This window comes from Pangasianodon hypophthalmus, chromosome 15, assembly GCF_027358585.1.
Source record: "Pangasianodon hypophthalmus isolate fPanHyp1 chromosome 15, fPanHyp1.pri, whole genome shotgun sequence".
Taxonomy (NCBI): Eukaryota; Metazoa; Chordata; class Actinopteri; order Siluriformes; family Pangasiidae; genus Pangasianodon; species Pangasianodon hypophthalmus.
Genome location: NC_069724.1, coordinates 14,471,673 through 14,488,225, shown reverse-complemented (window position 1 = coordinate 14,488,225; position 16,553 = coordinate 14,471,673). Strand labels below are relative to the sequence as shown.

General features: G+C 44.5%; 1 protein-coding gene across 2 annotated transcripts in view; it reads right to left on the bottom strand.

Moving 5' to 3' along the window:
* The window catches only part of jakmip2 (janus kinase and microtubule interacting protein 2), a 100,284-nt gene that overhangs the window by 75,883 nt on the left and 7,848 nt on the right, over positions 1-16,553 (bottom strand). For both annotated transcript variants that reach the window (XM_034311173.2, XM_026941104.3), the window contains exons 2-4: positions 14,040-14,153; positions 12,182-12,426; positions 11,116-11,613 (exon numbers count right to left, since the gene is read on the bottom strand). In XM_034311173.2, the coding sequence (XP_034167064.1) occupies positions 11,116-11,613; positions 12,182-12,310 (627 nt within the window). In that variant the 5' untranslated portion in view covers positions 12,311-12,426; positions 14,040-14,153. The remainder of the gene's footprint in view (positions 1-11,115; positions 11,614-12,181; positions 12,427-14,039; positions 14,154-16,553) is intronic.

Below are 16,553 nucleotides of genomic sequence, written 5' to 3'. Positions count from 1 at the left end.
CAGTATAGAGTGTGAAGCTGTATGGAGCCAGGACTGTTCCATGAGGGGCCCCTGCACTGCAGACTACCATGGCAGACACACAGTTCTGAGTCCTCACATACTGTGGACGGTTGGTAAGGTAGTCCAGGATCCTGGATGCAAGGTGCTGGTCCACCCCTCTGTGTTCCAGCTTGTCTCTCAGAAGCACAGGCTGTATAGTGTTGAAAGTACTGGAAAAATAAAAAAAAATCATTCTCACAGTGCTACCTGGCTTGTCCAGGTGAGAGCAAGCCCTATGCAGGAGGAAGATGGCTGCATCGTCCACTCCAATGCCAGGCTGGTATGCAAACTTGAGTGGGTCCATCGATGGGCTCACCAGATGGCGGAGAAAGACCAGCCTCTCCAGAGTCTTCATCAGGTGGGATGTCAGAGCCACTGGCCTGTAGCTGTTGAATTCCTTGGGGTGTGGTGTCTTCGAGACTGGAACCACGCAGGATGTTTTCCACAGCTGTGGCACTCTCCCTAGTTTCAGGCTCATAATGAAGATGAACTCCACTATCCCACATAGCTGGTCTGCATAGGACTTGAGGAGCCTAGCACTGATGCCATCAGGACCAGCAGCCTTCCTTGCCTTTATTTTCCTTAGTGCAGCTCTCATCTGGTCTGTAGTGAGGGACATGCTAGAGCAGGGGGACTGTGTGCTGGAGAATGTGGGTGTGGGGGTCATACCTGTCAACCCTCCCGTTTTTCCTGGGATTCTCCCGTATTTTACCATTCTATCCCGCTATCATCCCATTTAAATATTTTCCCGTATTTCTCCCATATTTTTAATCTTTCTATAAAAAAAAAATCCCATTGGGTGTAATTGATATGTTTGCTACATTCACCTTCGGTAAAGCAGGTGACAGTATACAGAACATTAGCTGTAACAGCTACAGAACTCACTCAAACGGCACCTGCCAATAAAACAAGTAGAAGAAGAATAGCGGTCAAAGAAGAAGAATGGAGGAACATGAGAGAGATGGCGTTGGAGTACCTGCAAAAAAGGCGAAAACTTTGCGCAAGTATCTTGATGTGTGTGGAAAATAAGGGAAATTTTCCCTTATTTTCCACACACATCAAGATACTTGCGCAAAGTTTTCGCCTTTTTTGCAGGTACTCCAATTTTCAAATCCCTTATTTTCAAATCCCAATGTTGACAGGTATGGTGGGGGTGGAGTTTTGACAGAAGGTGTGGAGGATGGGGTTATGGTGGAAGTGACTGAGGGAGGTGGCTGTGAGCTAGAAGTCCGGGAGAGGCTAGGGGTGGGGGTGGGGCAGACTGCTGGGAGTACAGAGACGGTGGGGCACAGCTGAGATGGCTGGGTGGGGGGGAGCATATGACTGGTCAAACCTATTGAAGAGAAGGTTAAGATCATTCACCCACTTCCTATCCCTCATGCCCTGGGAGTCAGTTTTCTTGTGGCCTGAGATAGTTTTCAGTCCTTTCCAGACTCCGCTGACATTATTCAGTTGCAGCTTATCCTCCATCTTCCTCCTGTAGCAGTCTTTGCCCTCCCTGATCTTACTCCTCAGTTCCTTCTGTACAGCCCTCAGTTCTTCTTTGTTTCCTGCTTTAAAGGCCCTGTTTTTCTCCTTGAGTAGTGTCTTTACAGCAGGAGTAATCCAGGGTTTGTTATTGGAGAAACACCGTACAGTCCTGGTGGGTACAGTGTTCTCCACACAGAAATTTATATAGTCTGTTATACAGTGTGTAAGACTGTCAATGTCCTCCCCATAAGGGTCACAAAGTACTTCCCATACAGTAGATTCATTTGTATACAGGCAGGAGATGAACCAGGTTGTGATCCGATCTTCCAAGAGGGGGGAGGGGTGAAGAGTTGTATGCCTCATTGGTGTTGGCATATAATAAGTCCAGTATTTTATTGTCTCTGGTAGGGCAGGTGACATACTGACTAAAAGTGGGCAGCATGTGGGAAGGAGAGGCATGATTGAAGTCCCCAGAGATAAGAAAGAGGGCCTGTGGGTGCTGTGTCTGTAGCCTGCTTATGACAGAGTGGAGGACATCACTGGACACATCAGCATTAGGAGAGGGGGGAAAATACGCAGCCACTGCGATAACATGCGAGAATTCCCTCGGTAGATAGTATGGCCTCAAGCTAACGGCTAACAGCTCAATGTCCTTACAGCAGATTTGTTCTTTCACAGTGATCTGCCTAGCATTACACCATTGGACATTTACAAATACTGCCAGCCCTCCTCCTTTCCTCTTACCGCTTTCCTTCGTCCTGTCTGCCCTCACCAGGTGGAATCCATCCAAAGTTGCATTCGTGTCCGGAGTTAGCTTGGTTAGCCACGTCTCCGTAAACAGCATGATGCTACACTGCCGGTATTCCCTTTGGTCCCGGGACGCCGCTAACTCGTCCATCTTATTGGGGAGAGATCTTACAACCCCATAATGATCGACGGGAGGACGGGTCTGTATCGTCTCCTCTTGGCTCCAGCTCAGCTTCCCCCTTTTCCTCCTCCTCAGCTCATGAGGGATGTCCGGTCTCTCCTGGGGCAACGCCGCTTGGTTACGGAGTGCTAGCAGCTAATGCTTACTGTAAACAATGGAGCCGTGACTGCACGATGATACAGTTCCAAACAGTGCAAAAAAATATAAGTATTACCAAGATAGACAACACTACCTTCGTCCCCATAGTGCAAAGTTACATAAAAGAGAAGATAAAAAGTGACAAAAAAAGATAAACTCAAGAGAGAAACTCAAGAATATATGAAAAAAACTCAAGTAAGTGGGAGCCCCTGTAACAGGCAGCCACTCGTGCGGCGCCACCAGAAGATGCATGATCCCACACGGTAAAAATTGTTCAGGAATGGTTTGAGGAATATGACAAAGAGCCTAAGGTGTTGACTAGGCCTCCAAATTCCCCAAATCTCAATCCAATCGAGCATCTGTGGGATGTGCTGGACAAAAAATCCGGTCCATGGAGGCCCCAACTCATAACTTACAGGACTTAAAGGATCTGCCGCTACCGTCTTGGTGCCAGACACCACAGCACACCTTCAGAGGTCTTGTGGAGTCCATGCCTCAACAGGTCAGAGCTGTTTTGGCAGTTCAAGGGGGATCTACACAATATTAGATAGGTGGTTTTAATGTTATGGCTGATCAGTGTATATACGTACATACATACACGGTATATATGGTCTGCACCCCTGTTGTAGATGGCCAGGATGCATGTGGATATGAGGCTGAGCATGCTGATGCAGCACAGCTAGGAAGAACTAATCATCACAACTGCTTTCTCTCTCTGATTCACTCCACATTGTGCACAGAGATGCGAGCAGTTGTTGGTGTGCCTCCAACTGTGCATCTCTGTCTTTTTTTCATCAGACAATGATGACGATGTCTCCACTCACCGCCGCCTCCCAAACCTGCACCATCCTCACTTTCAGCCTACCACTTCTCACTCCTTTCCCCCCCTCCTGTTTAATGACTAAAAATAAAGGCCCCCTAAGGGGATTCTGTTCACCCGATCTAGGTGTCAGCGTGTCTGTGTTCTGTCCTTTCTGCCTTGAGTATCTTACAATATACATACAGTATCTTACAATATACACACAGTCCCCTCCAAAAGTATTGTAACAGCAAGGCCAATTCTTTTGTTTTTGCTATACACTGAAAACATTTGGTTTGAGATTTAAAGATGAATATGAGACAATACATCACAATTTCAGCTTTCCTGATATTTACTGCCCGATGTCTTAAATAACCTAGAACATGGCACCCTTGGTGGCAGACCACCCAATTTTTTGGTGTAGTGGAACAGATAGTCTTAAAGTAAATTAAAATAAATAATGCTGAATATTTGGTTGCATATCCCTTGCTTGCAATTACTACATCAAGCTGGTGACCCACTGACATCACCAAACTGTTGCATTTTTCTTTTGTGATGCGTTTAAAGGCTTGTGCTGCAGCCGTTCTTTCAGTTGCTGTTTGTTTTGGGGGTTTCTCCCCTCAGTCTCCTCTTCACAAGGTGAAATGCATGCTCAATTGGGTTTATGTCTGGTGACTGACTTGGCCAGTCTGAATGGTAAAGCAATTCACTACGGCTCTTTGGGACAACTGGGTCACCTCCTCTTACATTTGAGTGTCCTGTCACTCAACATCTATCGTTAATAATCAAAAATAGGGATAGGAACATTGTAACATTGGGCTGAACCTGTTGACCATCAATTACTTTCACTTGGTGGTAGGTGTGTCTTAGGGTTTCGTCTCAGGACTGCTCCAAGGGGAAATCTCTGAAGAAAATTCCCCTGAAGGGTGAGGGGGTGGGGCCCCATGTCTTCCTAACATGGAGCTGACGTCGACAACTCAGGCAACGCCTCCCCCACCAACACTGCACACATCCCACACCGTGTTGCGCTACTGCAGGACCCATACACACCTTGCCCTTAACAATGCCTGAAATGCTGGCCAATTTGTTCCCAAAATTAGTGAATGGGTGAGGTGAGGACTAACCACTGCCTCTGTTGGTGGATATTCATGCACATCCCCATGCACACACCTCACCTTCATCAAACGTGCTGTATCCAGTATCTCACTCTGAACCAGGCTTTGGTGAACTGAGGTTTGATTACAGCCCGAATCCACTAATGCATGGCGTATATACTCCTTTGAATACTCAGAGGTACGTGGTATGTCCCAGCTTGATCGAGGGAAGTCTGTGGTGCATCAGGGACCTGGACCAATTCCCCCACCTCAATCACGTGGCATTGGTCCAGGAAATGCCCGGGCTCCCCGCAACGCCAGCACACTTGCCCAGGTCTTACGCCCACACCTGTGGCTCCACAGGCACCGACCTGAGGACGGGGAGAGACAGAAACAGAAGTGGAAGGGGTAGAGAAAAACCGGGTTTGGGGAATTGGTCTCGGGGGAACAGGGGCCTGTTTCTGAACCTCCAGGACAGGGGTTAGTGGAACGTGAGGAGGAGGGGACAGAAAGAGAGAGAGGGAGAATGCGAGTGGCTGCCTGTTCCCAGATCCGCCACCAAGTGCTCAGTGAACTGCTCCAGTACCACTTGGTTGACTATGTTCTCTGTGCCACGCTCCTCTGCCAGAAATCAGCTTCAACAGGTGTCTCGAATCTGTTTGGCAAATGCGAATGGTCGGCCGAGCTCATTGAGCATCAGCAAGCTGTGTTCGGGGGAGTTCGGTGTTCGGGGGAGTGGCATACTTGTTGCAATTTAGCCTGCTTTGGGTCCAGGTACTCCAGCAGGCTCGTTACTGGAAGCTGCTGGGCTGTGAGCTGGGCTTCCCCCAACAGCAGCAGCAGCAGGCGAACTGTCCGCTGTGTCTCTGGCCATCCCCACGTGTCCGTGGCATGTTCGAATAGCTCCACGAATGCTTCCGGGTCATCCTGCAGTCCCATCTTGTGGAGCGTGATGAGGGACATGGCCGTAGCCACCGCGGCCGCTGCACCTGCCAGCTGGACCAGACTCTGCAGCACCTGCCAGTCCTCTGCCTGGGCTTGGAGAAGGGCATGGAAGTACTGCTCCTGCTCCGTGTGCAGCTCGAGGAGGGCCTGATGTTGTGTCTGGTGGGTGCCGGTGAGAGTCTTGATGATCTCAGCGAGGGGAGAGGGCTCCATGATGATCTTCCTCACTCCTAGGTTTCTGCACCAGTGTAACACTCCCTATGTTACCAGAAGAATGAGGACATGGGTGACAGGCATGCCACAACTCTTCTTTAATGTAACAGTAGATTGCTTTTCTACCTTCTTTATCAAAATCACACACATGCACATAGTTCTGAATGTCTCATCCTCTCTCGTGGCTCCTCTCTCTCCCCACTTTATCTCCTCACTGCTGCTCACTGAAACAGAGAAAAGTCATTAGAAGAATCACACACAGGTGCAGCCTCAACGTTACCACTCACTATCCCGACTCCGCCTTCCATTTACAAACTGCTGCCACAACTCTATTTCTGGTGAAAGCTTCTTTTGATTGTACACTTTGACACAGATACGTCTACCTCCTGGAGGGTGTTCTTAATCTGGCCAACATGATGTCTCTGATGATTTGTTTCACTGGCAGTGACAGCCTTTTGGACTTCATGAGAGTTATATAGACAGCAACAGATTCCAAATGCAAATGCCACACTTGAAATGTAGACCTTTTATCTCTTTCTTGTAAGTTACATAATTAAGGACTCACATCTGGCCATGGAAAAGCTGAGCAGCCGATTGTCCAATTACTTTTGGTCCCTTAAAAATGGGGTGGGGGGGGTGGGGGGGTGGGGGGGGTTAACAATAACACTGTTAATGTCCAAATATTTATGGACTCAAATGTAAGTACAGTAGCTATAAAATGTCTACATGCCCCCTTTTAAAATCGCAGGTTATTGTGATGTACAAAATGAAAACAAGATAAATCATGCCAGATTGTTTTCCACCTTTAATGTAATATAGCCACCAAAAAAATTAAGTGAAAAACAAATAACATTTTAAGGGAAAAAAGAAAAACAATTTTTACAATAAATTGCAAGTATGCACACCCTTTTATAATGTGGCATGTGGTCATGTGTACTGTGCTCAGAATTAACCTATCACAAAATCATGTTCAAAAGTAATTATTATATATTTGTCATCAATGAATTGATTCTGATTAACCACAAATAAATAGCTTTTTCTGTAAGATGTCTTCTTGGGTTGATCTGATTGCAGAAGCCATGGTCTGCAAAGAGCTGACAAAGTATGTACAGGATCTCAATGTCAAAAGTTATCAACCAAGAGAGGGGTACAAAAGAATTTCCAAAACATTAGATGTACCATTGAACACTGTGAAGGTGATCATCAATAAGGTGAGAAAATGGGGTATCACAGTCACATTAGGAACAAGATGTTCCTCTTAAAAAGTGAAAAAAGGATAAGCCAAAATCTTATCAGCCAGGCTGCCAAGAGACCTACAGCAACATGAAAGGAACTATAGAAATATCTGGCAAGTACTAGTCACTCCATGCATGTGACAACAATCTCTCATTCTTTACATATCTGAGCTATTGAGTAGGGTGAAAACAAATCATCCAATCTCACCTATATTTTTGCCAAAACATACAATCATCCCAAACCATGTGGCAAATTGTGTTATACTCTGATGAGACCAAAGTAGAAAGTTTTGGGCATAATTCTAAAAGATTTACAAAGCCCTGACTTCAACCCCAATAAACCTCTGAAATGATGGGAATGGAAACTGAGCTCCAGGCCTTTCACCTTCCAGCAGGACAATGACCCAAAGCACAAATCCAAGTCAACAAAGGAACTTCAGAAGAAGTTGTTCAACATTCTGTAGTAGGGACTGCACTTCAGTCAACATAGCCAATTGGCGTGGGTCGTGTACCTTTGTGGAGCAGATCCCTACATTTTTTGGTGGTCAATGATAAAATTGTAACATTTATTGTAACATTTATTTATAGTTATATTTATACATTTATATTTAGGGCATTTGGCAGACATCCTTATCCAGAGCGACTTTGAAGTGATTCTTTGATGTGACTTTGAATAGATTCCATCATTCCTACATCTATGTAAACACTAAAATTACTGTCACCCAAGGTGCATGCCAAAGCACACTCATTTTACATTGTAAATTCAATAATAAGAAAATGAGCAAGAAACCAAAGATTTGTAGGCTGTAGATTTTCATAGGTTGAAAATGTGGAGTCACTGTCATGAGGTGACAACTTTGCTATTAGCACTTGGGAGGAGAAAAAAGCAAACAGGAAAATTCCACTCATTCCACCCTGAAGAGGAAACTGGCTTGGTGGCTTAGAATGAAAGGAAATTGAAAAACCTTGTTGTAAGTTGTTAAATGCTCAAATGTACTCTGACCAGACATGAGTTTCAGATGAGAGCTGAGATTGCATTTTAATCACATGCTGCACCTGATAAATAATGGTCTGGTGGGCTACCATTAAGCAATATGGTGTTTGTTTGTTTTTTTAAATAATATACACATTAACCTCATTTAATTGCCCTACACAGGTTCCCCCTCAGGAACTCGAGCTGCATCACGAAACGCTATGGGAACGCCCCCACGTGACCGCGCTCTGAATCACGTGTCTAATCTGTCCAATGGATGGGCGAGACGTCACGGGCGGGGTGATGTAGCGACCCGGAAGCATAAAAGCCCGAGCGGCGAGCCCCGCGTTAGCTTCCTGTTTTCAGCAAGCACTCTATGTCTATCGTTTGTCTATTGTCTGTCTATTTTGTGTTTTGTCGGCGGCATGCCAAAAGCCAAAAACAAGTCTAAGGGCGAGAGCGGGCAGCGCTTCAGGCTGTCTGTGCGTTGCCTGTTTGGGAACGGAGCACGCTCAGTCGGCTCTCGAGGGAGCCAGCTGCGCACATTGTGAGCGTTTACCGCTGCGTACTCTCCGCTCCCGTTGGGCTCTTTTTGAGGAGGGAGCCCTCACTAGCGTGCCTCGCGGTGCCGGCCCCACTTCTGCCGAGGCAGAGCGGCGGTTGCGCTCGTGGGGCTCACAGATGGACCTGGCGGAGGGAATGGAGACGGGCCCGTCCCTTTCTCCTTCCTCACCCTCCAGGTCAGTCCACTGTCCCCTCCCTGGGTTCGGAAGCACGCTCTGCTCCACACTGAGGTGTCGAGGTCCTGGAATAGGCCATTTTCAGCCCGGTTGTTCAGCCCCACTTCCTCCCATTATGCTAATGTGGTGGGGCTGGACTACTCCGGTTACAGAGCGATGCCCAGGGTTGAACAGACACTAGCCAGCTATCTGTCCCCTGCTGCTGCATCGTCCCTGAAGGCTCCAGCGTTGCCTACCAAGCCGCTGCAGGCCACCTCAGCACTGGTAGGCAAGGCGTACACGGCAGCAGGTCAGGCTGGTGCGTGTCTGCACACCATGGCAGTGTTACAGGCGTACCAGGCCGACCTGCTTAAAGAGCTGGATGAGCACGGGGAGATGACGTCTGAGCAGGTAGCGGAGCTCAGGCGGGCCGCTGATCTGTCCCTCCGCGCCACCAAGGAGACCGCCCGTGCTATCGGTCGGTCTATGGCAGTCCTGGTGGCAGCGGAGAGGCATCTCTGGCTGACCCTGTCCGATATGAAAGAGAAGGACAGGGTCGTGGTCATGGACGCCCCGCTTACTCCCTCAGGCCTGTTTGGCGACGCTGTAGACCCCGTCGTCGAGAGATACGAGCAGGCCCCAGCTCAGGCGGCGGCGTTCCAGCGGTTCCTCCCCCGTCGCTCTCTAGCTCGTGGGGCTGCTGGGCGGGGGCAGCCCCCTCCGTGTACGGCCCCCTCCTACAGGGAGGCCCAAAAACAGAGCGTCACCTCCCGTGCTCCCCCGAGGCGGGAGCAGGAGTTGCGACGACGCTCTGGGCCCGGCCCTTCAGGCGCTAAGGCGGATCTGGGGACCGTCCTCATGTCCAGAAGGGCCGCAGCTAAGAAGCCCTGACGGTTTTGGCCCCTGGACGCGTACGTCCACAGAACTGCCCTGTGGAGAAAGGCGGACCAATTGCTTGTGTGCTTTGGTCCCCCTAAGAGGGGTTTTCCTGCTTCTAAGCAGACCCTGAGCCAGTGGATTGTAGAATCCATTTCTCTGGCTTTCGAGTCCTCTGGTCTCCCCAGTCCCCTGGGGGTCAAGGCTCACTCTACCCGAACGGGGGCAGCCTCTAAGGCCTTTCTGGCAGGTGTGTCCTTACAGGACATCTGCAATGCGGCGGGATGGTCCACGCCCCTGACCTTTGCCAGGTTTTATGACCTGGATACGCGAGCCACTCCCGGCTCCTCTGTCCTTGTGCCTTAGGCTTGCCTCCTCCTGGAGGCAGGGACTTGTAAGTCTGGCGGCGTGGGTATACTCGTTCCCATAGCGTTCCGGGTCGCTACGTCACCCCGCCCGTGACGTCTCGCCCATCCATTGGACGGATTAGACACGTGATTCAGAGCGCGGTCACGCGGGGGCGTTCCCATAGCGTTTCGTGACGCAGCGTCTCGTTCCCTCGGGGAACCATGGTTACATACGTAACCTGGAGACGTTCTCAACCCCAAGTAGGTTGCCCAATATGCAAAAGGGGTTGCAGGAGTACTTCTATGCATATAAACTTAATATGATTAATGGAATATTTAATAATAATTAAAGATTATTATTAGTCAAATTTCTTTGGCCTTCATTGAATTTGGGGGTCCTCTTAAGCTCTTTTTTTTTTTACAGGTGTTGAGCTACAGTATCTTTTTCCATGCACCACCTGGTGGATATTGTGTGAAGCACAACAAATGAATTTTTAATTCTAAGAAACATGCCTGCAGGGTGCGAAAACCACAGGAAAAAACATGCATTCTTAAAGGCCACAACTGTACAATTTCTGGATAGCCCATCTTTCCTTCATCTTCAGGCTACTTTCAGTTTAGTGTTTAGTAATTTTAGTGTCAATTTTTAAAGCATTTCTGGGAGATCTATTTGTTAGTTTCAAAATTATGTGGCCATCTAAGTGTGAAAAATAGTTGATATTTTTGTAGTCTCTGAGAAGCGCTATTCATATTTGCAATACTAGTGGACTACTGTGTATGTTTAACAATACAGTAGCAAATTTCAAGACAGTTCGGCTGAAAGAAAATAGGGTGGAATTAAAGTAAGAGTGCCGGTTTAAGCATAAAAATTTAACTCGGAATTGTCTATATTTTTGATATTGTGTTCATTTAAAATTAGCTATAGCCTTTAATATTTATTTTAGGTCTGTTAATTTTTTTGTTTGCATATATTTATTTAATTTATGTTGTAGTTGGTGCCTGCTATGAAATAATCTTTGAAAATAGTCAAAAGAGTTTAAACTCTGGATTTTGTCAATTTGGACATCCCAAGTGTGTGTGTGCCACTCAGATGACTTCCCCGGGCTGAAAAACAGTCCCACTCCAGCCCAGACTGGCTGTAGTGGCGCTGAATCCATCATGCTGTCATGGTAATCAAAATGGCCTTTACATCACACATTATTTTCTGTTGTTGCTCATGAGTTATTACTAAAATATATTTTAAAATGTATATAACCATTATAATGAAACCTCCACTATGATGGGACCTTTGTCATGTTTGCAAAAAAGAATGTAATAAATAAATTAAATGGCCACTCACCAACCGCCGAATGTCACGCTCGCAGTCCCACTTGATCTTAGTGATCTGTTCCTGATGTGCCTGGTGCTCAGAGCGCAGGTCAACCGCCTTTGTCTTATCAGCCTGGATGGCAGCATTGAGCGCCTCATCTGTGTGACGCTTTGCAGCCTTCAGTTCAGCGATCTCGCCTAGCAACTTTGCACGTTCCTGCTCAAAGAAACGCCGTGCCTCATCACGTGCCTCCAGTGCCAGTGCTGTGCGAACCTTCTCACCAGTTCCATCACGCAATGCGGCCAGTGCAGACCTTAGCCTCTGGATCTCACCATCCTTGATCTTGGCAGTTCTTCCTAGCTCCTGTTCATGCTGTCGTGTCAGTGACTCACGCAGTGCTGCCAGCTCCTTCAGCTTCTCCTCATGCCAGCGTGCCCGCTGTTCAGTAAGAGCTGCAGTGTGCCGGTGCTGCTCCTGCTCACGGATGCGCTTGGCCTCCTGTGTCTTATCACGTTCCAACTTGCTGACCTGTTGGAGATAGCAATGCATTTGGGTGGAAGACCATGTGTGATTTATGTTTTGTACTTCCAGTTTCATTTTAGTCATTCACTTACTCACTTACATACAATGCTTACTCATATGATTGTACTTGCCAGCTTTATATAATCGTACCCTTGTATCTCATGGTAAACCTGATAAAACCTGATCCTGTTCCAGTCCATGTCTCATTCCCTGTCCCTATCTCAGCAGTCTCATTCCATGTATAAAGTGCCTTACACAGACTGTATACCATATACCGTACAGCCAAACCTCACGACCATTGTTTCTAGTTTGTCTCATCTATATCTTACTCTTAAATACGAGCTGACCTTTGTTTGACCTATGTTAAAATCTTTCCAAAGTGTTGCATGTCTTAAAGACACATTACATGGCTCATGTGTGATACACAACTTAAAAAATTATGAACAGGTGAGTACATGGATCTACAAATACAAATGTAAAAATCTGAAGACCAGAATTATGAAAAAACAAAAGTTTAATATATAAGTGCAAATTTGCGAATATTAAAATGGCATTTATTTTATTGTACACCTACCTTGCATTTTTCTTGGTGCAGTTCAATTTGAATGTCAGTTAGTTTGGACCTGAGATCTTCATTGGCTGCCTGTAAGGCAGCGATGATGGCTTCAGGTTTTTCACCCTTGGAACGCCCTTTTTTTGCCATTGAGTCAGATCTTACTACACGTTCGCAAACTCAACTCTCAATTATCCAGTGCATAAACAGACGAAACTGAGGTTTCCAATGCCGTCTCTTCCTCATTATTCTGGCAGACAGAATACCTGTGGGAGAGCGTTGATAAGAGGAATTTACATACAAGGGAATATACAAAAACCCAGCAACTTCTCTTCCACTTTCCTAGCATCTACTCTTAGCTACTTCAGACCCACATGTTGCTTTTGTGGATCAAAATAGTAATGCCTTGAATGCTATTTAATATGGCTAATGATTTTGACTAATGATTTGACTAAATTTGGCCTTTTTACAAAAAATAACTTTATTGCATTGACTAGACCTCTAGAAATCTTAAATAGACTTAGAATTAAATAGACGTATTCAATTAATTAGATGACTTCCGATTTGTCTTTTGAATATTTATACAATCACAACTTTCAACTTTTTCCAAGTGTTTTCCAAATATACTCTGGAAGGTCTAAAACATTTGCTCAGAGGTTAGAGAGTACACACACAAAAGCTGTGTGAGTAGCATGACTGAATTTGGTTTTCACTGCCCTGTAGTGTTGCCAGTTTATTTGTTTTTAACATTACACAAATTACAGTTGCTTCTTCACAGTCACAGTTGAACCTCTTGTTTGTAAATGGGCCCATCTATGTTGAACACAGTCCTAACAGAGCTGTGTCATTGGCAAATTGGCAAGTACACTGTAACAGTGAGGTAATTCAGGGATTGATTAAATATGTGTGCAAACTAGGCAGTTCTGCACAGTGTTTCGTTAGGAAAGAGACAAGATCTGGGCTAGCAGCTTTTCTTGCCATTTTGCTTCTTGAAGCAAGTTACCTTGCCAAATCTAATGAGTTACTTGCTAGTTTCTTTTCAATTTCAGGGTCATCATTGGTAATCCTAGAATAAAAAAACAGATAGTGGAATATCATTTAAAAGTTCTCCTTATAGGAGAGAACTGGTTGGTGTGTGGGAATTGGCAGGTGACCAAATCGGGGAAAAAAAGGATTTGTATAAACTATTACATTAAATTATAAAGCTTCCTGAACAACACAGCCTCCCAAATGGAATGTAGGGCCTAGTAAAGATGTTGTGTCCATAATAACAAAAGTTTGCAAAGGTTACATCAGGCATCCTCCAGCTTGTGCATTTGTATTTGTTTGCCTCTATAAACTTACAAAATCTCATTATGTGCATAGCTGTTCCTAAAGAAGCTAGAGACAACTGTTGTTCATGAGTGTTCTTGTTTATGCAAAAATAAAACCTTTTATAAAGCTTTGGCTTTATAAAATAAAGTTCAAATACATTTAAATGGCCCCTACTTTAGACCCCTGTAAAGAAGCACCCTTCAGAGTTCTCTTTGTGAAGGGTGTCACCTTCATAGGTAGTATGGCATATGATCCTTTCAGAATGGACCTCACTGAACATAGCCCACTTAAATTCTTTTCCTCTAGAGTCCCCTAGTGTTTAAATAACGTATTATAAAGTGTCATGAGTATAATACACTATAAAATTCTATAAAATGCCATGAATTTATTGTACATTAAAAACTTTAAATTTCAGCTTTTAATGTTGTCCTGACACCTACTGCAATACCCAGAATCCTTGTCTACTCCCAGCCAATCAGAAATGAGGAGAACCAACCAGTCATCACAGTCTTCATGAATACAGTTATGTTCAAAATACAGACACTTCTGAGGCTGTGTAACCTACCAGAGTTTTTGGGGTAGAGGAGTACATCAGGACTGGGCTCCAGCAAGACCCAACAAAAATGTACTGTAGAGGGGTCGGGCAGTATTTACTTTCATGCAAGCAGGAGCAGACCAACTATTAAGGCAGGACAAAGAAAAGTCACACTGATTAACATTGGGACAATGCATTGGTTGCTTGTGTGATGCTACAGGACACATTTACTGTTCATTCATTCATTTTCAGCAAATGCTTTTCCTAGTCAAGGTTGCAGTGATTTAAATTACTTGTTTGGGGTTTTTTTTGGATACAGAACCAGCTAAATTTATACAAAAAAAAACTGCTGGCGCAGGCAAGACTGGTCAAACTTTTGTGGGCAGGATTGAGTGTCTGTGGGAGCAGGTGGGATTGGTCAAAGTTTCTGTGACCAGTCCATTGCATGGCACCATGCTCACATATGGGTGATTTGGAGTAGACAATAAACCTATTGGCATATTTTTGTATTTTGTATTTTGAACAAACCAGTGAACTCAGTGGAAACTCACACAGACACAGGAAGAACATGCAAAACTATACACAATCAGTACTTGGAGCTTTATTATTATTATTATTATTATTATTATTACTATTATTATTGTTGTTGTTGTTGTTGTCACATTTCTAAAAGCTGCAGCTACAGAGGATACATTCTTCAAGAAATGAAGACCCATGAATAACCATAGCAATATTTAAAGGTAGGTAGCTTTTAGTTTTTGCTAAAGAGTGACAGCATTAGGTGTCACGTATTTTCTGTTGAATTAATGCGATTACTGGGATTAAAGTAACTTTTTCAATGGAGATACCTCAGGTATGATTTACCCATGTCATATTCAAACTTTTTCCCCATGAGCCCCATTTCCCAGCTTTTTGAGAATACACCAACCCCATACACCCCACCCCCCCACTCCCTCCCTCCCCTCAACCAAAAAAATACCCTTGTCAAATAACTGTCTATTATTAACTGGAAAATAAGATTCAATAAAACAAAACTGCAGTCTTATATTACAGCAGAAGAGAGTGGTAAACGCATTGAACAGTAAGAAATGTAATAGTACATTTTCAATATAATCCTCTTACAAATCATTCTCTAATATCCCTCCTGAAACCTGAATGGTCCCTTGACTGTTGCAGGAGAGCAAAACAAACAAAGAGCATTTTAAATTACCGTCCAATTATAATTACCATCAAAATAATTTATAAAGTGTTAGATTTGACACTTCCTTGTAGGCCAGTTTCATGTTTTTTTCCTTGTCAAAATTTTCAGCCTTGTGTCTGTTTCTGCTAAAAACCGAAAGTGCCATTTTGGGCTGAAATATTCCAGTGGCATCTAAAATAAATACTACACTGGTCCTATATACTAGTTTAATAATAGTTAAGTTGGCCACACACTGACAGACTTTATTTCACGTTAATTTGAATTAATTCTATTTACTGTGACAGAAAGTGAGGGTGCCACATCAGCGCATTGTGGATTCACATGTCGACTGCCTGATCTGCAGTTTTTATTAGGGGAAAAAAAGAAGACTACTCTTTTGACATATTTTTGTTGTTAAAATGCAGAGCCCCTACACAAAATGTGTAAAGGTTGGCAGGTCTGAAATGGTTTTTTAGAAATTTATTTTTGATATTTTTGATCTCACCTGTGTCCCACCTGAAGTTCATTCTTGCCCTGCTTGCCCTCACAGTTTGATTGCTAACATCGGCCAACCCCCTAATAGCTAACATCAGCCAATGTGGAACAAGAAACAATAAAGCAGCTGCACAATAAAATGACAAAGTAGTTTCAGTTATAGTTAGGTATTTTTTCTTACTAGTTTGTAATATAGCTAGCTACTTTATCGAAACTATAGCTTGACTGTAGCTTAGCTATTTTAAATTATGAGTAGCTTGAAGCTTGACAATTTACAGCTGCTGTTTACATGAGCCCCATGAGCCCCATTTTATTTAATTATTTAATTTTATTCAGCCACTGAATACATTTTTTGCCATTATAAATGCTCCTATAAAGTGTGATTTATGATGCAAAATATAAGAAAACATGCTGTGCCAACATAGAGATGTGTGACAAAAGGAGAAACCAGTGGCCATGTGATGCTGTGGGAGGCTGGCATGGTTTTGGTCCAGCTGTCCCTAAGGGTCACTGCCAAGAAAGGGTCACTCAAGAAAAATCTGACAACTACTGAGGTGTCAATTACATGCAGGTGATAATTATAATAATTTAAATTACTATAATCTGCCTAGATTTTAATGATTTGGCTGTTTTTAGTAATTTTAATAATTCTGTCTGCCCAAAAAATCAACTTAAGAACCTCTGTAACCTAACTCTTTAATATGAGGAATTTTCCCTGCATATATACACTGATCAGCCGTAACATTAAAACCACCTGCCTAACATTGTGTAGGTCCACCTTGTGCAGCCAAAACAGCTCTGATCTGTCAAGGCATGGACTCCACAAGACCTCTGAAGGTGTGCTGTGGTGTCTGGCACCAAGACGGTAG